Raw genomic sequence first — 25,321 nt, 5'->3', positions numbered from 1 at the left:
GGTCTCAGGGAACATCTAGCTGAACTGGTGTAACAGAGTTTATAAAGAAAATGTTCTACATCCTACTCTGGTGAGCAGCATCTGGGGTCTTAACAGCCTGTGAGCGGCCATCTAAGACACTCCACTGGTCTCATCCCTTCCGGAGCAAGGAATAATGAAGAAAACTAAAGACACAAGGGAAAGATTAGTCCAAAGGATTAACGTACTACATCTACCACAACCTCCACCTGACTGAGTCTAGTACAACGAGATGGCGCCCGGCTACCATCAATGACTGCTCTGACAGGGATCACAATAGAGGGTCCTGAATAGAGCTGGAGAAAAATGTAGAACAAAATTCTACCTCAGAAAGATAGACTAGACTTGCTGGCCTGACAGGGACTGGAGAAACCCTGAAGGTATGGACCCTGGACACCCTTTCAGCTCGGTAATGAGGCCACTCCTAAGGTTCACCTGTCAGCCAAAGATTGAAAAGGCCCATGGAACAAAACAAGACTAAAGGGGTGCACCAGCCCTGGGGTGGGGACTGGAAAGTAGGAGGGAACAGGAAAGCTGGTATCAGGGAACCCAAGGTTGAGAAGGGAGAGTGTTGACATGTCATGGGGTTGTTAACCAATGTCATAGAACACTGTGTCTACTGTTTGATGAGAAACTAGTTTGTTCTGTAATCCTTCATCTAAAGTTCAATAAAAAAAAAAAAGTGAATACTTTCAAGTGTGGTGATGTCAATGAACTTTTATGTCTTTATAGGCAGTGATTTAGTATGCTGATGTGAATAAACATCGGGAAGAGATCTTGCGGCTGGATGGGTATGAGAATGACAGTGATTGGGCTCCACCCGGGGCAAGTGTAAAACCACCTCTTCTGTAAACTAGAAGGAAGACCTACCCCGTAACAGCGTTCAGAGGATTAAATGAGTTACCATACTTCACTGATCCCAAGAGACATTGTTTTAAAACATTTTAACATCTCTGAAACAGGGAACCACCACCATCGGCCAGCTTGTTGGACTGTGGTGGCTTGCATGTTGCTGTGGTGCTGGAAGTTATGTCACTGGTATTTCAAATACCAGCAATAGGGTCACCCATGGTGGACAGGTTTCAGTGGCGCTTCCAGACTAAAACAGATGAGAAGAAAGGCCTGGTGATCTACTTCTGAAAATTAGTTGGTGAAAACCCTGTGAATCACAACGGAATACTGTACAGTCTGGCACAGAAAGATGCGCCCCCAGGGGTGGGAGGCACTCAGAACACACAGTGGCGACCACACGCTCAGGCATGACAACGACCGTGAGGATGGCACGGGACTGGCGATGTCTCCTTCTGCTGTGCCTGGGGTTGCCTGAGTCAGAGCCGACTGTAGGGCGGCTAACAACAACAAAGGAATGGGGGGGCCCTAAAATGGTTGCGTCTGGATTCTGCAAACAACCCAAAAGAGCTTGGAAGCAGATCCTTCCCAGGTCTCCCAGATGAGAATGCAGCTTAGCCGACACCTTGATTTTAGCCTTGGGAGACTGAGCAGAGAACCCAGCTGGGTCGGCCCCCCCAGACTTCTGACCTGTCAAACTGTTAGATAGTGAGTGTTGTTTTGAGCTGTTAGACTTGTAGCAATTAATTATGCAGCAACAAAAAACTAATACACCTGTGCACAATTTTGAAAACACCAAGGCAAACAACAAGCTGCCAAGCCGACAGCAGGCGCTCAGCGGTCCGTGCTCTTAAGGGGCTTGCTAGACTGTAAACTCCGGGAGGCTGGAGACCAGGTTTAACTTACTTTTGTACCTCAGCACCTAGTGCCTGCTGCTTAATGCATATCAGTTGAATATTTGAAATTCGAAAAGAAAACCATCAGGACTGTGTGCAAATACTTATCTACCAGATGTTTACCATGCAATAGAAGTAAAAAAATTGCACAAAAGCTCTATCCAAGAATAGACTTTGGCTATATAATCTAATGGTATATTTGTAAGGAAAAAATACTATACCACCTTTTAAATAGTGATTTAGAAGACAATTTAATGACAAGAAACTTATTCATAATGTATTTTATTTAGTAGCGAATTACAAAAACACATGCATTATATTATCTTTTTAAAACATCCACATGCTTGCATACACACCACGCACACACACGCACACACACACACACACACAGACTCACAGAGCGAGTGCAAGATTGAGAGCAAGAAACCTGAAAGGTGACATCTCAATATGTAAAAAGTGGCTATCTCTGATCATTTCAGTGCATTTAACATAGAAGGATGTGTTAAAATATAAAGACAGGACAGCTTTTTCTGTGATCAGTAGAAGCTTTCCCTAAGAATCGCTTAACCTCTTCTGTGTGCAATTGCTGAATGATTCCATTAAAGACTTGGTTTGATGCTGTTGTTGTTGTTGTTAGGTGCTGTCGAGTCGGTTCCAACTCATAGTGCCCCCATGTACAACAGAACAAAACACTGCCCAGTCCTGCGACAGCCTTACAATCATTGTTATGCTTGAGCTCATTGTTGCAGCCACCGTGTAAACCCTCCTCATTGAGGGTCTTCCTCTTTTCCGCTGACCCTGTACTCTGCCAAGCATGATGTCCTTCTCCAGGGACTCATCCCTCCTGACAACATGTCCAAAGTATGTAAGACACAGTCTCACCATCCTTGCCTCTAAGGAACATTGTGGCCGCACTTCTTCCAAGACAGATTTGTTTGTTCTTTTGGCAGTCCATGGTATATTCAATATTCTTCACCAACACCACAATTCAAAGGCATCAACTCTTCTTAGGTCTTCCTTATTCATTGTCCAGCTTTCACATGCATATGATGTGATTGAAAAAACCATGGCTTGGGTCAGGTGCACCTTAGTCTTCAGGGTGACATCTTTGCCCTTCAACACTTTGAAGAGGTCCTTTGCAGCAGATTTGCCCGATGCAATGCATCTTTTGACTTCTTGACTGCTGCTTCCATGGCTTCTGATTGTGGATCCAAGTAAAATGAAATCCTTGACAACTTCAATCTTTTCTCCGTTTATCACGATGTTGCTCATTGGTCCATTTGTGAGGATTTTTGTTTTCTTTATGTGGAGGTGTAATCCATACTGAAGGCTGTGGTCTTTGATTTTCATTAGTAAGTGCTTCAAATCCTCTTCACTTTCAGCAAGCAAGGTTGTGTCATCTGCATAACGCAGGTTGTTAATGAGTCTTCCTCCAATCCTGATGCTCCATTCTTCTTCATATAGTCCAGCTTTCGGATTATTTGTTCAGCATACAGATTAAATAGGTATGGTGAAAGAATACAACCCTGACACACACTTTTCCTGACTTTAAACCAATCAGTATCCCCTTGTTCTGTCCGAACAACTGCCTCTTGATCTATGTAAAAGTTCCTCATGAGCACAATTAAGTGTTCTGGAATTCCCATTCTTTGCAGTGTTATCCATAGTTTGTTATGATCCACACAGTCGAATGCCTTTGCATAATCAATAAAACACAGGTAAACACCCTTCTGATATTCTCTGCTTTCAGCCAGGATCCATCTGACATCAGCAATGATATCCCTGGTTCCACGTCCTCTTCTGAAACCGGCCTGAATTTCTGGCAGTTCCATGTTGATATACTGCTGCAGCCGTTTTTGAATGATCTTCAGCAAAATTTTGCTTGCATGTGATATTAATGATATTGTTCTATAATTTCCACATTCGGTTGGATCACCTTTCTTGGGAATAGGCATAAATATGGATCTCTTCCAATCAGTTGGCCAGGAAGCTGTCTTCCATATTTCTTGGCATAGACGAGTGAGCACCTCCAGAGCTGCGTCTGTTTGTCGAAACATCTCAATTGATATCCCATCAATTCCTGAAGACTTGTTTTTCACCAATGCCTTCAGAGCAGCTTGGACATCTTCCTTTAGTACCATCAGTTCCTGATCATATACCACCTCTTGAAATGGTTGAACATTGACTAATTCTTTTTGGTATAATGACTCTGTGTATTCCTTCCATCTTCTTTTGATGCTTCCTGCATCATTTAATATTTTCCCCATGGAATCCTTCATTATTGCAACTCGAGGCTTGAATTTTCTTCAGTTTTCAGCTTGAGAAATGCTGAGCGTGTTCTTCCCTTTTGGTTTTCCATTTCCAGCTCTTTGCACATGTCATTATAATACTTTGTGTTCTCGAGGGGCCCTTTGAAATCTTCTGTTCAGTTCTTTTACTTCATCAATTCTTCCTTTTGCTTTAGCTGCTTGACATTCGAGAGCAAGTTTCAGAGTCTCCTCTGACATCCATCTTGGTCTTTTCTTCCTTTCCTGTCTTTTCAGTGACCTCTTTCTTCATGGATGATGTTCTTGATGTCATTCCACAACTCGTCTGGTCTGCGGTCACTAGTGTTCAGTGTGTCAAATCTGTTCTTCAGATGGTCTCTAAATTCAGCTGGGATATACTCAAGGGCATATTTTGGCTCTCGTGGACTTGCTCTGATTTTCTTCAGTTTCAGCTTGAACTTGCATATGAGCAATTGATGGTCTGTCCCACAGTCAGTCTCTGGCCTTGTTCTGACTGATGATATTGAGCTTTTCCTTCATTTGATGCTAGCTAAGCTGAATTCCCAGCAGTCTGGGGTTAGAGGAATTTTATCAGGCACTCAGACCAATCAAGGGTGAAGACAACTAACAGCAGAGGTGTTACCAGGTAGTCACACTTTGTCTACTTGCATTTTGATAATACTGATGATACAATGATTTGGAGATTTCTCCTGCTGAATGCTTAACGTTATGTAGAACCAAATGTTACATAGAAACCCTGGGTTGATTTTCTTCCTTTGGGCTTAGGCAGAAAGCTTGACAGTCTCCTGTTGCTGTCACTCTGAGCTTTGCTTAATTCTCTGGACTCAGACAGCATCCCAAATCTAGGAAACACAGGCTCAACACAAAGCCAGCCCACTTCCGTATAGAAAGATAAAAGGTGAGTGCCTTCCCCAAGGCGAATTCTCATGCAGTGGGTAGAAATAAACATTGAATAAGAAAAAAAAAAAGTGGTTATTTCTGATAGTAAGACCGTGGGCAATTTTTATCCTTTCAGTTTTTTTTAGGCGGCTGCCCCTAATAACTTTTGTTACAAACATGTATAAATTCTGTAATCAGATAAAATAATTAGCACAGGAAGTAGATAAATATCCACTGAAGGAGTAACTTTTACCGGAAACCAGAAAAAGGCCTCACCTTCAGTAGCTCAACTCCACTGTCCTGGGCATTCTCAGCTTGTTCTTCAATTTGCTTTTGAAGGTAGAGAACTTGTCCCTCCAGGTACCTACTGATTCCTTCACAGTAAAGAGGGGTCGGGGTTCTTCTCGGCACTAGAGTTTTAGCTCTATTGGAAAATATTTTAAAATTGTCCCATTCTTGAAGCCTAGCATACCTGTATCACCACAAAAACATAAAAAGAAGTCAGTATTACCCTGAGAATGAGCTGATTTTCTGAAATGGATCTCTTTGGACGTGCACCTTCTAGTACCTGGGTCTCTAGAAGCATGCCACATGCTTACCCCCACCTGACTCTCTCTAAAAAAGAAAATTGTGATACGGAGCACGGAAAGAATAGGATTGTTGGGAGCACCCAGGTAATAATCGTCACCATCACTGAGCACTTATTAGGCCAGGCACTAAGTAGTGTGCCTTATGCACATTCTCTAATCATCTAATGCAATCCTTTCAGCAATTGTGTGAAGAAGATATGTCACCCCCATTTTCCAGATGAGGAAAAGTAGGTTTAAAGTGGCAATACTGTGCTTGGTTCCAAGTTCATTAGCTGGGATGCAAACCCAAGTCTTTTTCTGGCGGGATAATCTGTGCTCTCAACTTTTCAGCCACCTCCATAGTTAAATGCAGGGCTGGAGGCAACACGGCAGAGTTCATGTTGGAGAATATGCCAATATCTGAAGCCCTATGGGCCACAGCAAAAACAAAACAAACGCAAACGCAAAGCCACCGGTATTGCCACACAGGACTAAGCAAGCTTACATTTAAGAGTTTGTAGAGGTTACATCATCAAACAGAGCCCACCCTCAATTTAGCCCTGGAAATGGAAACTCAGAAGTTTAAAAGATGTTAAACAGAGTAGAAGTAAGCACCTTTTTAAGAGCCAAGCTTCACACCACTGTCTCAAAATTGTTGCTCTCTTGAGAGAAGAGACAATAAATATATGAAGATCTCCCACTGAGATATGGTAAATTCAGAATGTCAAAATTACTCATTTGAGTTCAAGTTCACAGGTAGTAGATTCTGGAATTGATAAAGACTGACAAGCATCATCATTAATCTGAAATAAGGAAGGAAACTCAGTCCACCCTTCTTTCACACAGCATTGAGTATCTGCCAGAGTCTTTCTGGGAACATAACCTTTCCTAGGGTAATTGTTTTTTTTTCTGGGCGCTGATTTATTTTCTAAAGTTGGTGAGTCTGGGGTGTAAGGTTTAATAATCTTATGTATTCTCTTAACTCTTTGGACTCTTTAAAAAGTGAGGCATACCAGACACATGAAGCTCTAAATTCCAGGGCTTGAAGAAATTTCTCCCATTCCAAAGACAGACAGCCTTGGCCAGTGCTACTCAACATGTGGTACAGACTGGCAGCTCCAGTATCAGCTGGGTGCTCTTCAGAAATGTAGATTCTCTGGCCCAGCCCAGATCTACTGACTCAAACAGGTAATGAAGGTGGGACCAGGGATCTGAGTTGACAAACTCTCCAGGTGATTCTTGTTCCCAGTAAAATATGAGACACATTGACCTAGGCCACAGCTGTTGAAGGAACCCTCCAGCTGAGAGAGAGTAGAATAGGAAATTGAGAAGGAAGATTTTGGGGCTTTAGTTCCCTGAACTTTTACATGGCAAGTTAATTTGACTTTGAACTTTGATTTGGGGGAGGAGACTTTAACTGGCAAAGGTAACTAAGTCTGGGATTTTAATTTCTCTCAATGAAATTCATGATGATGTGGGGTTTATACACGAATTTGAGACAACTCTATTTTGTGGCATTTTATTACAGGAATATCTTCATATTTTCATTTAATCTCATCATAAAACCTTTGATACACCATATTAGATAATACGGTTACATATAATTTGAGATGGGAAGTAGAAGAGAAAATGAACTTTAGCCCTAGGAATAGCCATGGAAATAATTTAATTAAAGTTCTCTTCTGACCTATTTCATAATCTTCAAAGGGAAAATCAAAACTGTCCACTAAAGGCCCTATAGAGTCCACAGAGGAGCCGTGTAGCCTGGTGGTGGGAAGATGGTTTCCCATAGACTGTTGATCTTCTTCCCTGAGAGAGATGGTCACAGCTATAGGCTTAATGAGTTAAAAACTTAATGGGTTAATAGGGTACAGGTAGAGGGCTTCTTCCCCACCCTTGAAGTTTCTTTCCATGTGAGGGAGATCCATTGGTGCAAAGCTCCAGGTCTCCTTCCTCCCCTTACTCTATCCTCTGATAGGGAGTGATGGCAGGGGCAGATGACCCAGTAAGCAAGGTAAGGCCAGGCTTACCTTGCTTACTGCATCATCTACCTTCAGGGGTTATAAATTTGAAAAGAGGCTGTGATTCTGTAGGATGGTGCTGTGGGTTAGGAGAGAGACAGATGCCAGCCATACCTAGTAGTAGAACCTACTTTTTTTTTAAATTGTACTTTAGATGAAGGTTTACAGAGCAAGCTAGTTTCTCATTAAACAATTAACACACATACTGTTTTGTGACTTTGGTTGCCAACCCCACGACATGTCAGCACTCTCCCCTCCTCAACCTTTGGTTCCCCATTACCAGGTTTCCTGTTCCCCCCTGCCTTCTTGTCCTTGCCCCTGGGCTGGTATGCCCATTTAGTCTTTTTTTGTTTTATGGGCCTGTCTAATCTTTGGCTGAAAGGTGAAACTCAGAAGTGACTCCAGTACTAAGCTACAAGGGTATCCAGGGGCCATACTCTGGGGTTTCTCCAGTCTCTGTCAGATCAGTAAGTCTGCCCTTTTTGTTGTTGTTGTTGAGTTAGAATTTTGTTCTACATTTTTCTCCAGCTATGTCCAGGACCTGCTATTGTGATCCCTGTCAGAGTAGTCAGTGGTGGTAGCTGGGCACCATCTAGTTGTGCTGGTCTCAGTTTGGTGGAGGCTGTGGTAGTTGTGGTCCATTAGTCCTTTGGACTAATCTTTCCCTTGTGTCCTTGGTTTTCTTCATTCTCCCTTGCTCCAGATGGAGTGAGGCCAGTGGAGTATCTTAGATGGGAAAGCAGAATCTTCGATGTGGTTAAAAAAAAAATGTGAAATGTTTACTACAGATCAGTAAGCACAAGTAAGCCCATGCTTACCTTGCTTATTGTCTAATCCCCTGAGTGACAGGGCTAGTTGGTTACTTTTAGGAGAGGAATTAGGTGTGTGTAGCTCAGCCCTTGTCTTTCTTAGTCTGGAGAGCCAATGAGGTCACAGTGAGCTTGGCACAGCTCTTCTCTCTGCTCTGTGGTAGAAAGAGGCTTGCCTCTGGTGGGGAGACCTGAAGTTTTCCAAAAATACCTGCTGCTGAGTGGCAAAGTCTAATCCTAGGGTTCAATATTAGGAAGCCCACTTGCCTGCAGATATAAACCATATCCTCCAGTATCAGCTTTATCAGCAGCATTTTTCACTTTGATAAGATCTTGGTGGGAGTTGGTGGGCAAGTAGTAGTATTTATCAGGCCTCCTCAAGCCCCAATACTTCTCAGAAACAAGTAATCTTTGCTGATTTATTCCTGTATTTCCACAACATGATGTGTACGTAATAAATGTGTGTGGCACTGAATACAATGGAGACAGCATCACCTCCTGGCCTTGGTTGAGGGCAATGACTAGATGACCCCTAACATGTCTTTCAGTGTAAATACTCTCACACCTTTAAGCTGTCCCAGGTACAAATTATAATTACTTTCCCCCCCTTAATTTCATACAACTCTTCAGGATTCAACATTTTCACTTTGGGAATTTAGGGATATGCAACACATTGTTACCAGATCGCTCCACACGAGTAAAGTCCCAGCAAGATGCCACTTTGGAACTTGAGGATTCTGTTGTCTTCATTTTGGTATATGAAATTCAAACATTCTTCAAATGTCCTATAAACAAAGCCTAAAAAAGAGAAAGAGGAGAGGTTTGCAGGTCGGTGGGGTGGCCGCCTTTCTGGTCTAGTAGCTCCCTGTAGAATTTTCCACTGCAGGGAGAGACCTTACTCTCTGATTACACTATGACCCAGAGGGTCACACAATGTGACTACACAGCCCTGTGTCTGCTGAGTCCTTGCTTTTTGTGGGATTTTGCATATATGATACAATTCCATAATATAATCCGGGTAGGTGTGGGGTTTCAATCAATCCGTCCTGGCCCAAGCTCAAAGAATTAGACTAAACTTAGCCTGGGACTTCTCCATCTTCCCACCCATTGCCTCTCACTCTCCAGGCATTCTTCCCTTGTTGGCAGGGATATCTGCATCTCCCTTTCAAAATCATGTGTGGTGAAAAAAATCCCCAGGTTGGCACCACTGGTTTAATGTATACACTAAGGGAAAGCAAGGGCTGCTTTCTTGGTGTAACCTGAAGGTTACCAGGAAAAAACTTGTTTTCCAAATCACCTTTCCATCAGTCACAAATGCCTGGAATTCTCACCATTAGAAATCCAGTCCTTCATCCTAAAGCATGAAGACTCTAAGCACTATATCCTGCTAAAAGTTAAACATCTATAGTAAAAGGCACATCTAGGTCACTCTTACTTAGTAGGAGTCCTTGAGTGGCGCAAATGGTTAAGCGCTGGACTACTAATCAAAAGGTTGGTGGTTCAAACCTACCCAGAGGCGCCTTGGAAGTAAGGCCTGGCATTCTGCTTCTGAAAGGTTGCAGCCTTGAAAACCCTACGAAGTACAGTTCTGCTCTGCACACTTGGGGTCACCCTGAATTGGAATGGATTAGACAACAACTAACAACATCACTTACGTGCAAACTGATCTGACAGCTCAACTGGCAGTTTATACCCAACAGGTTCCTCCAGGCTTAATTCTCCTTCTTGGCTGCTCCCTTACAAATTTCTCCACCTGCCAGATTGCTCATAAAGACAAGGCTCTCCCCATCCCTGTCCTGCAATTCCTCTCACCCAGAAACCCAGCAGTCTTAATGCCCCAGCTCCGACAGTGGCCACAACACACCAGCACAGGTGTCATACCCCAGTTTCTTTTAAATCCCAAAGCCAAGCTTACCACAATAAAGCATGATGTCCAGGCAGACAAAATAGAAATATGCCTTGCTAAAGATGTGCTCCTCTGCTACAGAAAGATCCCACAGCCACCCCAGCACCTGGATCAATTGCTTATATCTATGGAAAAGAAAAGGTCATCGGATTAAAAAGTGGTGGGATTTTCATGCACATCTCAGTGAAAAAGTCAAGAAATTCTGTGCCAGGTCCAGACTTCTAGGTGGTACTAGCAGTGGCAGCTGCAAAGAGAAGGGGTTCTTGTTCAGACCCCTCACCAGAACTTTCAGCACTATGACCCACAAAGCCCCATTTGTGACACTAAGCCCTTTGGGGATGGAGACACTGCCAAATGATACTATTCTCCCAGGACTTGAGGAAATGACCTCTCACCCAGGACCCAAACACGAGTATAAATATGGGGGAGCATTAAAGAGAATTGGGGGTGGGAGGGAGAGGAGGAAATTCAGTCCTGGTCTAGTCTTGGTCCTGCCCAGTAATTCAGGACCAAATGGAACTCTTAACCTGCCTTCACACCAACTCCTACTTAGGACTGGACCCTACACCTCAAACCAGTTGTTTGTCCAAACTGCTCTTTCCCAGAACCTCTCTGTATCAGAGTGACCAGAGTCAGGCTAAGTTGGTGTTTGCCTCTAGTCCTGGTTGCTATTCTCTGTGCAGTGGCCTCCCTGTGAGACTTTCCTTTTGCCTCCACCTGGCAGTACGGGAGGCCTGATTCCCACAGTGAGGATGACTGTCTGGCTGCCCTCTGGCCACCGGTCTGACGAGCACACTCACTCTGCACTCTTCAGTGTGCAGCCAGATTAGAAGTGAAGAAGGAGAAAGAATTCTGTTAAGAAAACAATGGTACCCAAAGGAAACCACCACTACCGCCCACTGCTACCGAGTCAATCTCAACTCATAGCAACCCTATAGGACAGAGTAGAACTGCCCATAGGGTCTCCAAGGCTGGATGGTGATTATCATTTACATCACCTTACTGTAAATTGTACTCCCTTACTCACTCCATGGATGGGGTAAAGTAAGCCCCGAACATTCAGTTAATATGGCTTCATCCTAACTCTGGAAAATGTCTTAAGGTATATACCTGCATTTCAAGAGGAGAGATTTACTAAGTCTGCAGAGGACCAGATAGTGTTTGCTGGGATTTCGGAGCAGTGCCCACATCTTGTGGGCTCGGGAGCCTAGGGAGAAAACAATTTCAGTGTATTTCAGGGCATTACTTGCATCTTCATGTCCCTCCTTGCCCAGCCAGCCCCTACCTAAATCAATGGCCAAGTCAAGATGACCCATCAGGAGCTTGACGTTGCTCAGTGTTTCGGCCACATATGCCACGATTTCAATGCCCTCGCCTTTCAGGGGGAGGTTGAAGATCTGCTCCATGGCCATGATTTCGTACTTGAACCATATGCCTTGGTAGCCAGCCAGCTGATGGTGCAGTGAATAGTCCAGGTACGCCTTAATGATCTGAAAGGGCAGCAGTAGAGGAAAGAAGGGGCAAGACTGAGATGGAATCCAAAGCAGAAAGCCCAGGGACATTAGCCTATGTCTGCCAGTAAACATTTGTTTATTAAGCTTGCGAATGAGCAGGTCATTTGGCCAAAGCCATGAGCTTAGAACAGAAATCAAATTGGGTTTCTACCACCTATTTTTTGGATTCCCCAGGACAAGCTCGATGACACATCATGCCCACAGAATGCTTAAGTAAAATGTAAAATGTAAGACTTTTAAAATTTTTGTGAAAGATAAAAGCAATAGCTTATGTATGTAGATACCTGATTACATAGCAAAAAGCCTTTGAAAGGATACACTGCAAAGTGTATACAGTAGTTGTTGGGCAGAGAAGGTGTTTGAGGAAGAAGAGGGACTTTATTTTTTACTTTACTGTAATATTTTAACAAGCATATATTACTTGCTTGTGAAAATATATAAAGCATATATAATTTAACAAAAAAGTAAGTTTGGTTTGTTTGCTTTTTAAAAAGTTCTAAATCTAATTTGGAGATTTGAGAGAAGTCGTTTACTCTTTAAACAACTCTTTAAAGTGATAAATTTGCTCCCAAACAGATGTTTAGAGAAGGGTGAGGGAAAAATATTTTATTTGAAAGAAGCAATTTATTATCCAAAAAAAACCAATACATTTAAATAGCTTTGAAAGATACGGACAGGAGACACATAGAATTTCTAAAGGTAGAAGTGTTAGGCATTTGGGGCAATTAGGTGGGTGAGTCATTTTGGAGAAATGGAGTTTTTTCTAGAATTCCTCAAATCACACAAAATAACCAGTTCACAAATTCTGTATTAAACGCAGGTCCTAAATTACAAAGTCAACCTTAGGAATTCCTTTATTCTTGGTTTGGAACATGCTTCAGATATTGCTGTCAGAAGGAAGAGAAAGTCAGAAGGAGAGAGAATTGTTGGTGAAATGAAAAATCCAAAGTTACAATAAAGCCTGGGATTTTGTGGATTTGGACCAAGAGAATTTTGAGGAGGATACAAGGCTCTGAGGTTATGTGGCTTTCCAGTGGTCACACTGCAGATAGGTAGAATTCTGAGCACCATTCTCTTGGCTCTCACCTACACACACTTCTCACTTATGGACATGGTTAGCTTCCAAAGACTAAGTTATTATGTAAAAATCAGCATTATGCAAAAATGGAGGATGACCACATCAGACCAGAAAATGGAAGATGACTACATCATTACATAACAGCCAAAGTACATCATTACATAACTGCTAATTTACTTTGTTATATAATTGCCAAACCACTGAGAATCATGGCCTAGCCAAGTTGACATATAACCTTAACCATCACAGCCAACGTTACTCTTTCCTCATACCTTGGTTTTCCTTACTGCCAGACGTAAATCATTAATGCAGAAAATAGATAGTAGATTTTTTACTATTGTCATGGATGCAAGATAAGTTAGGAGTAGGTTATTATCCTACACTGAGTGACTCCTCTGCTTCTGAACATAGAGTGGAGCATCTGCCCTGCTGTACTGCCCTCGGTCACCATCATCTTGTTATTAAGTATATTTTGATTCATTTTCCAATTTTGACTTTTCCATTTTTTTCTCCTCACCTCTCAATTCTACCATTGTTTTAAGAAGATAGTCCCAGGTGTGGAGGACAAGTGTTTCATTCAATAAATATTTACTGAGCACCTACTATGTGCCAGGAGCTGTTTTAGGTGCTCAGGATGTGAATAAGACAGCAGAAAAGATCTCTGCTGTCTTGGAGTTTACAAATAAGAAAATGCTAGGTGGTCGTAAGAGCTAATAAAATAGGGTGCTGAGTTAAAGAGTGAATGGTTAAATTGTTGTCAGTTGCCGTCCGGTCCTATAACAGAATGAAATGTTGCTCAGTCCTGTGCCTTCTTCATGTTCGGTGGTATGTTTGAGTCCATTGTTTTGGCTATTGCGTTACTCCATCTCATCGAATGTTTTCCTCATTTTCATTGGTCCTCTACTTTATGAAACATGATGTCTTTTTCTAGTGATTGGTCGTCCCTGATGACAGGTCCAAAGTAAGTGAGTCCAAGTCTCGCCATCCTAACTTCTAAAGAACATTATGGTTGTATACCTAAGACTGATTTGTTCATTCTTCTAGCAATTCACAGTATATTAAATATTCATTGCCAAAACCACAGCACCAATCCATCAATTCTTCTTCAGTCTTCATCATTATTGAAAATTCACATGCATGTGCGGCAATTGAAAAGATCACGGCTTGGGTCAGATGAGCCTTAGTCATCAAAATAACATCTTTGTGTTTTAAAATGTTAAAGAGGTTTTTTGTAGCCACTTTGCCAAATGCAATACATTGTTTGAGTCATATATATGTGTATATACATACATACATACGTACATATATATATATATATAATTTCTCATTGTACTTTAGATGAAGGTTAACAGAGCAAATTAGTTGGGATGTGTCTATGGAGTTTCCATGACCTTCCCTTGGTCAAGTTGTTCTAGTTACCCCAGTATTGTGTACTGTCTTACCCTTCACCAAAGTTACCACTTGCCTACTGTCTAGTTAATGTTTTTCCCTCCCCACCCCTCCCTCCCTAGTAACCATCAAAGATTGTTTTTGTGTGTAAACCTTTTCATGAGTTTTTATAATAGTGGTCTCATACAATACTTGTTCTTTTGTGATTGACTTATTTCACTCAGCATAATACCCTCCAGATTCATCCGTGTTGTGAGATATTTTGTGGATTCATCATTGTTCTTTATCTTTCTGTAGTATTTCATTGTGTGCACTTACCATTATTTGTTTATTCATTCATCTGTTGATGGACACTTAGGTTGTTTCCATCTTTTTGCTATTGTGAATAACGCTGCAATGAACATGGGTGTACATATGTTTATTCGTGTGATGGCTATTATTTCTCTAGGTTACATTCCTAGGAGTAGGATTGCTGGATCATATGGTATTTCTATTTCTGGTTTTCCAAATACTTTTCCATATCGTTTTCCAAAATGGCTGGATCACTTTGCATTTTCACCAGTAGTGCGTAAGAGTTCAAATCTCCCTGCAGCTTCTCCAACATTTGTTATTTTCTTTTTTGGTTCATGCCAGTAGTGTCAGGGTGAGATGGTATTTCATTGTGGTTTTGATTTGCATTTTTCTAATGGCTGGTGATCACGAGCATTTCCTCATGTGCCTGTCAGGCACTTGAATGTCTTCTTTGGTGAAGTGTCTGTTCATATCTTTTGCCCATTTTTAAACTGGATTATTTGTCTTTTTGTTGTAGAGGTATTGGATTATCTTGTAGATTTTAGAGATTAGACTTTTGTCGGATTTGTCATAGCCAAACATTTTCTCCCAGTCTAGGTTCTCTTTTTACTCTTTTGGTGAAGCCTTGTGATGAGCATAAGTGTTTAACTTAAGAAAATCCCCAATTATCTAGCTTATCTTCTGGTGTTTATGTATTGTTAGTTATGGCTTGTCCTCTGTTAATGCCATGTATTAGGGACTTTAGCATTGATCCTATTTTTTCTTCTATGATCTTAATAGTTTTGGGTTTTATATGTAAGTCTTTGATCCATTTTGAATTAGTTTTTTGTATGGTGTGAGGTGTGGGTCCTGTTTCATATTTTTACAGATGGACATCCAGTTTTGCCCCATTTGATGGACTTTGAGCCTTTGTCGAAGATTAGGTGACCGTAGGTGGATGAATTTTCCACTGGTCAATATGTCTGTCACTGTACCAGTACCAGGCTGTTTTGACGGCCGTAGCTACTTTATTCTTCTTCTTCAATAGCGCTTTAGATATCTAGGGACTATTCCCATTCCATATAAAGTTAACAATTAGTTTTTCTATCTCTTTAAAGAATGCTGTTGGTATTTGGATTGGGACTGCATCATATTTGTAGATTACTTTGAGTAGAATTGACGTTTTCACAATGTCAAGTCTACCTATCCATGAGCATGGTATGTTTTTCTATTTATGTAGCTCTCTTTTGTTTTTTTGCAGTAGTGTTTTGTAGTTTTCTTTGTATAGGTCTTGTACATCCTTAGTTAGATTTATTCCTAAGTATTTTGGGGTTTTTTTAGCTATTATAAATGGTATTGTTTTCCTAATTTCCTTTTTGTCATTCTCTTTATTGGTGTATAGGAATCCAACTGATTTTTGTACGTTTACCTTGTACTCTGATATTCTGCTGAATCTTTCTATTAGTTCCAGTTATTTGCTGATGGAGTCTTTTGGGTTTTCTACATATAGTATCATATCATCTGCAAATAAGGACAGTTTTACTTCCTCCTTACCAATTTGGATGTCCCTTACTTCTTTTTCTTGCCTTATTGCTGTAGCTAGGACTTCCAGCACAATATTAAATAGGAGTGGTGATAAAGGGCATCCTTGTCTTGTTTCTGTTTTCAGCCTCTCTCCCTTAGGAATGATGTTGGCTATTGGTTTTGTAGAGATGCCCTTTATTATGTTGAGGAATTTCCCTTGTATACTTATTTTATTGAGAGTTTTTATTGGGAATGAGTGTTGAACACCCTTTCTGTATTGACTGAGATGACCATGTGATTCTTTTGTTTTATTTACGTGGTGGATTACATTGATTGATTTTCTAATGTTGCATCATCCTTGCATGCCTGGTATGAATCTCACTTGGTCAGGGTGTATTATTTTTTTGATATGATGCTGAATTCTATTGGCTAGAATTTTGTTGACGAATTTTTGCATCTGTATTCACGAGAGATACTGATCCGTAATTTGCTTTTTTGTGGTGTCTTTGTCTGGTTTTGGTATCAGAGTTAAGCTGATACCAAATGCTGGCTTCATAGAATGAATTCTGAAGGATCCCTTCCTTTTCTATGCTCTGAATAGTAGTACTGGCACAAGCTCTTTTCTGAATATTTGGTAGAATTCTCCAGTGAAGCCATCTGGGTCAGGGTTTTTGTTGTTGTTGTTGGGAGATTTTTTGTTTGCTTGTTTGTTTTTTATTACCTTTTCAGTCTTCTAATGGGTCTGTTCATATTTTCAACCTCAGTTTGTGTCAGTTTAGGTAGGTAGTGTTTCCTGAAATTGATTGATTTCCTCTAGGTTTTCAAAATTCTTGTAGTATAGTTTTTCATAATACACTGTTATGACACTTTATTTCAGTTGGATCTGTTGTAATGTCCCCCATTTAATTTCTTATTTGGGTTATTTGTGTCCTCCTCGGTTTTTCCTTTGTTAGTTTGGCCAGTGGTTTGTCAATTTTGTTGATCCCTTCAAATGGCCAACTTTTGGTTTTGTTAAGTCTTTCTATTGTTTTTCTATTCTCTATTTCATTTATTTCTGCTCTGATCTTTATTATTTCCTTTCTTCTGGTGGCTGTAGGCTTTGTTTGCCATTCTCTTTCCATTCGTTCAAGTTTTATAGCTAATGTTTTTATTTTGTCCCCCTCCCCTTTTTTTTTTTTTTTAACGTGTGCTCTATTGCTATAAATTGCCCTCTCAGTACTGCCTTTACTGAGTCCAACAGGTTTTGGTATGATGTGTTTTCACTCTTGTTTGGTTCTATGAATTTTTTCATTCCATCTTTCATTTTTTGTATTACCCAGTGATTTTTAAGCATGGTGTTATTCAATTTCCATGTATTTGATTTTTTTTCCTTCCTCTTCTTGTTAATTTCTACTTTTATGGCATTGTGGTCAGAGAAGGTCCTTTGTATCATCTCAATGTTTTGGATTTTTGGGGGGGTTGCTTTGTGCCTGTTCTGGAGAACGTTCGTGTGCATTGGAAAAGAATGTGTACTTCACTGCTGTTGGGTGGAATGTGCTATATATATGAGGTTAAGTTGGTTGATTGTGACCCTTAGATCTTCCATATCTTTGTTGAGTTTCTTTCTAGATGATCTGTCCTTTACCAAGAGTGGTGTAGTCTCCTACTATTATTGTGGAACTGTCAATTTCTCTTTTCAATGCTGTTAGAGTTTGTTTTATGTATTTTGGAGCTCTGTCATTATTATGGTTATGTCCTTATGGTCGATTGTCCCTTTAATTATTATATGATGTCCTTCCTTGTCTTTTATGGTGGCTTTTGTTTAAAAATCTATTTTATCTGAGATTATTATTGCCACTCCTGCTCTCTTTAGGTTGCTGTTGCTTGATATTTTTTCCATCCTTTGATTTTTAATATATTTATGTCTTTGTTTCTAAAGTGTGTCTCTTGTAGACAACATATTGATGGGTCCTTTTTTTTTTTTTTTTAATTTCACTCTGTCACTGTCTTTCTATGGGTGAATTTAAGCCATTTACCTTCAGCGTGATTATTGACAGATGTGAGTTTATTGCTGTCCCTTTGTAGGGCTTCTTTGGTGTGTGTATGGTGCTGACGTTTTCTTTGTTCCTCTTACTCTTTGTACTGAATTACTTTTGTTTGTGGATTTTTTTTTTCATTTCTTTTGTTTTTGTAGATTTTGTTTTTACTGAGACTTTATGTTTTTCTTCTTTATTTTGATGAGTAGGTTTGTTAGCTTTCTTTGTGATTACCTTGAAATTTACCCCTATCTTCCTAAGTTTAAACTAGTCTTTTATTACTTGATATTGCCTTGATTTCTTCTTCATTTGAAAGTTCTATACCTACACCATTTATCCCTTCTTTTATTACTGTGACATTGTTGTTATTTACAGACTGACGTCTCTGGTTCCCTACTGTAAATCTTTTAGCTTTGTTTTATCCTTGAGAGTTCATTACCTAGGTTGGTATCTGGCTAATGCTGTCCTGTGTCCTTGATTCAGGTTGTTGTCTAATGTTGTTTATTCTCTAATTGAATGACTCCCTCTAATAATTCTGGTAAGTTTGATTTGGTTTTTACATATTCCCTTAATTCTGTTTGTCTGAAAGTGTCCTAATTTTGCCATTATATTTGAGCAAGAGTTTTGCAGTATATATTATTCTTGGTTGGCAGTTTTTTTCTTTCAAGATTGTATATATGTCATCCCATTATCTTCTTGCCTGCATAGTTTCTGCTGAGTGATTAGAGCTTAGTCTTATTGTTTCCCCCTTTTATGTGACTTTTCATTTTTCTTGAGCTGCTTTCAGGATTTTTTCTTTGCCTTTGGTTTTAACGAGTGTGATTATGATATGTCTCAATAATTTTCTTTTTGGGTCTGTCTTATATGTGGTTTGTTCTGTTTCTTGGATGGTAGACTTCAGGTCTTTAATGATATTTGGGAAGTTTTCTGTCAACAAATTTTCAATGATCCTCTGTGTTTTCCATATTCTTTCCCTGTTCTGGAATTCTAGTTACACGCAAATTTTGCTTTTGATTGTGTCCCACTTCGTTATTAGGGTTTCTTTATTTTCTTCATTCTTTTTTCTGATTGCTCCTCAAAGAAAATGGTATACAAGAATTTCAATTTCACTGATTCTGCCTTCCATTGTTTCAAATTTGCTTCTAAAAGCTTCTATGGCACTATTTCTGTAGTCTTGTTGTTTATCTTTTGAATTTCTAATCTTTTTTTTTTTAATTTTTATTGTGCTTTAAGTGAAAGTTTACAAATCAAGTCAGTCTCTTACAAAAACTTATATACACCTTGCTATATACTCCTAATTGCTCTCCACCTAATGAGACAGCACAGTCCTTCCCTCCACTCTCTATTTTCGTGTCCATTCAACCAGCTTCTGACCCTGTCTGCCCTCTCATCTCCCCTCCAGACAGCAGCTGCCAACATACTGTCATGTGTCTACTTGATCCAAGAAGCTCACTCTTCACCAGTATCATTTTCAATCCCAGAGCCCAGTCCAATCCCTGTCTGAAGACTTGGCTTTGGGAATACTTTCTGTCTTGGGCTAACAGAAGGTCTGGGGACCATGACCTCCAGAGTTCTTGTAGTTTCAGTCAGACCATTAAGTCTGGTCTTTTTATGAAAATTTGGGGTCTGCATCCCACTGCTCTCCCAATCCCTCAGGGGTTCTCTGTTATGCTCACAGTTGTAGCCAGGCACCATCTAGTTCTGGTCTCAGGATGATGTAGTCTCTGGTTTATGTGGTCCTTTCTGTCTCTTGGGCTCATAATTACCTTGTGTCTTTGGTGTTCTTCATTCTACTTTCCTCCAGGTGGGTTGAGACCCATTCATGAATCTTAGATGGCCACTCGCTAGCATTTAAGACCCCAGAAGCCACCACCAAAGGGGGATGGAGAATGTTTTCTTAATAGATTTTATTATACCAATTGGCTTTGGTAACCCCTGAAACCAAGGTCCCCAAACCCCCACCCCTGCTACACTGGCCTTCGAAGCATTCAGTTTATTCAGGAAACTTCTTTGCTTTTAGTTTAGTCCACTTGTGCTGACCTCGCCTGTATTGTGTTGTCTTTCCCTTCACCTAAAATAATTCTTACCTACTATCTAATTAGTGAATGCTCCCTCCCTCCTTCCCTCCCTCCCCTCTCTGGTAACCGTCAAAGAATATTTTCTTCTCAGTTTAAACTATTTCTCCAGTTCTTATAATAGTGGTCTTATACAATATTTGTCCTTTTGCAACTCACTAATTTCACTCAGCATAATACCTTCCAGATTTCTCCATGTTATGAAATGTTTTACAGATTCATCACTGTTCTTTATCAATGTGTAGTATTCCATTGTATGAATATACCATAACTTATTTATCCATTCATCCGTTGATGGGCACCTTGGTTGCTTCCGTCTTTTTGCTGTTGTACACAATGCTGCAGTGAACATGAGTGTACATATATCTGTTCTTGTAAAGGCTCTTATTTCTCTAGGATATATTCCAAGGAGTGGGATTGCTGGATCGAATGGTATTTCTATTTCTAGCTTTTTAGAAAAGAAAAAAAAAATTCTTTTTTTTTTTCTTTTCTATGGAAGCACCAAATCAATTTCCAAAGTTGTTGTACCATTTACATTCCCATCACCAGTGTATTAGTCTTAGTCTTCCAGTCTCTCCACAACCTCACCAACATTTATTATTTTGTGTTTTTTGGATTAATGCCAGCCCTGTGGGAGTAAGATGGAATCTCATTATACTTTTGATTTGCATTTCTCTAATGGCTAATGATCATGAGCATTTCCTCTGTTAGCTACCTGAATGTCTTCTTTAGTGAAGTGCCTGCTCATATTCTTTGCCCATTTTTTAATTGGGTTATTTGTCTTTTTGCAGTTGAGTTTTTGTAGTATCATGTAGATTTTAGAGATCAGATGCTGATCAGAAATGTCATAGCTAAAAACTTTTTCCCAGTCTGTAGCTAGTCTTTTTACTCTTTTGGTGAAGTCTTTGGATGAGCATAGGTGTTCAGTTTTTAGGAGCTCCCAGTTATCTACTTTCTCTTCTGCATTGTTAGTAATGTTTTGTATACTGTTTATGGCATATATTAGGGCTCCTAGCATTGTCCCTATTTTTTCTTCCATGATCTTTATAGTTTTAGATTTTACGTTTAGGTCTTTGTTCCATTTTGAGTAGGTTTTTGCGCATGGTATCAGGTATGAATCTTGTTTCATTTTTTTGCAGATGGATAGCCAGTTATGCCAGCACCATTTGTTAAAGAGACTGTCTTTTTCCCGTTTAAGTGACTTTTGGCCTTTGTCAAATATCAGCTGTTCATATGTGGATGGATTTATGTTTGGATTCTCAATTCCGTTCCACTGGTGTCTGTATCTGTTGTTGTACCAGTACCAGGCTGTTTTGTCTACAGTGGGGGTATAATATGTTCTAAAATCAGGTAGTGTGAGGCCTCCCACTTTGTCATTCTTTTTCAGTAATGCTTTACTTATCCGGGGCCTATTTCCCTGTCATATGAAGTTGGTGATTTATTTCTCCATCTCATTAAAAAATGTCGTTGGAATTTGGGTCGGAATTGCATTGTATCTATAGATGGCTTTTCGTAGAATAGACAGTTTTACAATGTTAAGTCTTCCTACCCATGAGTAAGGTACGTTTTTCCACTTATGTAGGTCTCTTTTGGTTTCTTGTAGAAGTGTTTTGTAGTTTTCTTTGTACAGGTCTTTTAAATCTCTGGTAAGATTTATTCCTAAGTATTTTATCTTCTTGGGGGCTACTGTAAATGGCATTGAGTTGGTGATTTCCTCCTCGATGTTCCTTTTGTTGGTGTAGAGGAATCCAACTGATTTTTGTATGTTTATCTTGTATCCTGATACTCTGCTGAACTCTTCTATTACTTTTAGTAGTTTTCTTGAGGATTCCTTAGGGTTTTCTGTGTATAGGCTCACAGAATCTGCAAATGGAGATACTTTTAATTCTTCTTTGCCAATCTGGATGCACTTTATTTCTTTATCTAGCCTAACTGCTCTGGCTAGGACCTCCAGCACAATGTTGAATAAGAGTGGTGATAAACGGCATCCTTGTCTGCTTCCTGATCTCAAGGGGAATGCTTTCAGACTCTCTCCATTCAGGATGATATTGGCTGTTGGCATTGCATAAATGTCCTTTACTCTGTTGAAAATTTTACTTCTCTTCCTGTTTTGCTGAAACTTTTTTTTTATCATGAATGAGTGTTGAACTTTGCCAAATGCCTTTTCTGCATCAATTGATAAAATCATGTGATTCTTCCCTTTTGTTTTATTTATATGATGGATTACTTTAATTGCTTTTCTAATGTTGAACCATCCCTGCATACCTGGTATGAATCCCATTTGGTCATGATGAATTATTTTTTTGATATGTTGTTGAATTCTATTGGCTAGAATTTTGGTGAGGATTTTTGCATCTACTTTCATGAGGGATATAGGTCTGTAATTTTCTTTTTTTGTAGTTGTTGTGTCTTTACCTGGTTCTGGTGTCAGGGATAGAATGAGTTTGGGAGTATTCCATCCTTTTCTATGCTCTGAAATACCTTTAGTAGTTGTGGTGTTAAGTCCTCTCTGAAAGTTTGGTAGAACTCTGCAGTGAAGCCGTCCAGGCCAGGGTTTTTTTTCTTGGGAAAGTTTTGACTACCTTTTCAATCTCTTCTTTTGTTTTGGGTCTATTTAGTTATTCTACCTCTGTTTGTGTTAGTATGGGCAGGTAGTGTGTTTCTAAGAATTCATCCATTTCTTCTAGGTTTTCAAATTTGTTAGAGTACATTTTTTCGTAGTAATCTGATATGATTCTTTTAATTTCATTTGGGTCTGTTGTAATACCGCCCATCTCATTTCTTATTTGTCAGTTTGGCCGATGGTTTATCAATTTTGTTAATTTTTTCAAAGAACAAGATTTTGGTCTTGTTAAGTCTTTCTGTTTTTTATTTCATTTAATTCTGCCTCATTTTTGTTATTTGCTTTCTTTTGCTGCCTGAGGGTTTCTGTTGCTGCCCTCTTTCTATTTGTTCAAGTTGTAGGGATAATTCTTTGATTTTGGCCCTTTCTTCTTTTTGGATGTTTGCATTTGTTGATGTAAATTGACCTCTGATGTAAATTGACTGCTTTCACTGTGTCCCAAAGGTTATGATAGGAAGTGTTTTCATTCTCATTGGATTCTATGAATTTACTTATTCCATCCTTAATGTCTTCTATGACCCAGTCATTTTTAAGCAGGGTATTGTTCAGTTTCCAAGTGTTTGATTTCTTTTCCCTGCTTTTTCTGTTATTGATTTCTACTTTTGTGGCTTTATGGTTAGAGAAGATGCTTTGTAATATTTCAATGTTTTGGATTCTGCTAAGGCTTGCTTTCTAACCCGATATGTGGTCTATTTTAGAGAATGTTCCATGTGCACTAGAAAAGAAAGTATACTTGGCTGCTATTGGGTGGAGTGTTCTGTATATGTCTATGAGGTCAACTTGGTTGATTGTGGCATTTAGATCTTCCATGTCTTTATTGAGCTTCTCTCCGGATGTCCTGTCCTTCACCGAAAGTGGTGTGTTGAAGTCTCCTACTATTATTGTGGAGCAGTCTATCTCATTTTTCAATGCTGTTAGAGTTTCTTTTATGTATCTTGCAACCCTGTCATTAGGTGCATAAATAATTAATATGGTTGTATCCTCCTGGCATATTGTCCCTTTAATCATTATATACTGTCCTTCCCTGTCCTTTGTGGTGGATCTAACTTTAAAGTCTATGTGGTCTGAAATTAATAGTGCCACTCTTGCTCTTTTGTGATTGTTGTTTGCTTGATATATACATTTTTTCCATCCTTTGAGTTTTAGTTTGTTTGTGTCTCTAAGGCTACGGAGTGTCTCTTGTAGGCAGCGTATAGATGGATCATGTTTTTTTATCCATTTTGCCACTCTCTGTCTCTTTATCAACGCATTTAGTCCATTTACATTCAGCGTAATTATGGATAGGTATGAATTTAGTTCTGTCATTTTGATGTCCTTTTTTTGAGTGTTGTTGACAGTTTCTTTTTCCCACTTAATTTTTTGTGTTGAGTAGTTTATCTTTATATATTGTCTTTTCCTCTTCTTTGTTGTTGTTGATTGTTTTTCTGCTGAGTCTCTATTTTTTTCTTGTATTTTATTTTAATGAGTAGGACAGTTAGTCTCCTTTGTGGTTACCTTAATATTTACCCCTATTTTTCTAAGTTTAAACCTAACTTTTATTTCCTTATATCGCCTCGTCTTCCTCTCCATAGGACAGATCTATGACTACATTTCTTAGTCCCTCTTTATTATTTTAATGTTGTCTTCTTTTACATAATAACATCACTGTTTCCCTGTTTTGAGTGTTTTTTTAATCTTAATTTATTTTCGTAATTTCCTTGTCTGGGTTGACATGTGATTGCTCTGTCCAGTGTTCTACTCTTGGATTTATATCTGGTATTATTGATTTTCTAATCAAAGAACTAGAACTCCCTTTAGTATTTCTTGTAGTCTTAGTTTGGTTTTTACAAATTCCCTAAACTTCTGTTTATCTGGAAATGTCCTAACTTCACCTTCGTATTTGAGAGACAGTTTTGGTGGATATATGATTCTTGGCTGGCAATTTTTTTCCTTCAATTTTTTTATATAAGTTATCCCATTGCCTTCTTCCCTGCATGGTTTCTGCCACATAGTCCAAGCTTATTATTATTGACCCTCCTTTGTAGGTGACTTTTCATTGATCGCTAGCCGCTCTTAAAATTCTCTCTTTATCTTTGGTGTTGGTAAGCTTGATTATAGTATGTCTCGGTGACTTTCTTTTAAAACCTACCTTCGTGGAGTTCGAGGAGCATCTTGGGTAGATATCTTCTCATCTTTCATGATATCAGGGAAGTTTTCTGTCAACAAATTTTCCACAATTCTCTCTGAATTTTCTGTTATCCCTCCCTCTTCTGGTACTCCAATCACTTATAGGTTATTTTTCTTGATACAGTGCCACATGATTCTGAAGGTTTTTTCATTTTTTTTAATTCTTTTATCTGGTGTTTCAATCTGCTCATCTGACTTTCTATTGAGTTGTCTGATCCTTTCATTTTATTGTTTATATTCTGAATTTCTGATTGCTGTCTCTCTGTGGATTCTTGCAGTTTATTAAATTTTTCATTATGTTCTTGAATAACCTTTTTAATTTCTTCAAATGCTTTATCTATGTGTTCCTTGGTTGTTCTGCGTATTACCTGATCTCCTTCCTAATCTCATTCCTGATGTCTTGAAGAGTTCTGTATATTAATCTTTTGAATT

The 25,321-nt window shown here is 39.4% G+C and overlaps 1 protein-coding gene across 1 annotated transcript in view; it reads right to left on the bottom strand.

Moving 5' to 3' along the window:
- The window catches only part of ADCY10 (adenylate cyclase 10), a 194,853-nt gene that overhangs the window by 15,545 nt on the left and 153,987 nt on the right, over positions 1-25,321 (bottom strand). The window contains exons 26-30 of the mRNA XM_049881318.1: positions 11,521-11,725; positions 11,346-11,442; positions 10,245-10,360; positions 9,010-9,127; positions 5,207-5,402 (exon numbers count right to left, since the gene is read on the bottom strand). Coding sequence (XP_049737275.1) covers positions 5,207-5,402; positions 9,010-9,127; positions 10,245-10,360; positions 11,346-11,442; positions 11,521-11,725 — 732 coding nt within the window. The remainder of the gene's footprint in view (positions 1-5,206; positions 5,403-9,009; positions 9,128-10,244; positions 10,361-11,345; positions 11,443-11,520; positions 11,726-25,321) is intronic.

The sequence above is a fragment of the Elephas maximus genome, chromosome 3 (genome assembly GCF_024166365.1).
Source record: "Elephas maximus indicus isolate mEleMax1 chromosome 3, mEleMax1 primary haplotype, whole genome shotgun sequence".
NCBI classification, from domain to species: Eukaryota; Metazoa; Chordata; class Mammalia; order Proboscidea; family Elephantidae; genus Elephas; species Elephas maximus.
This window is presented reverse-complemented; position numbering and strand designations above follow the sequence as displayed.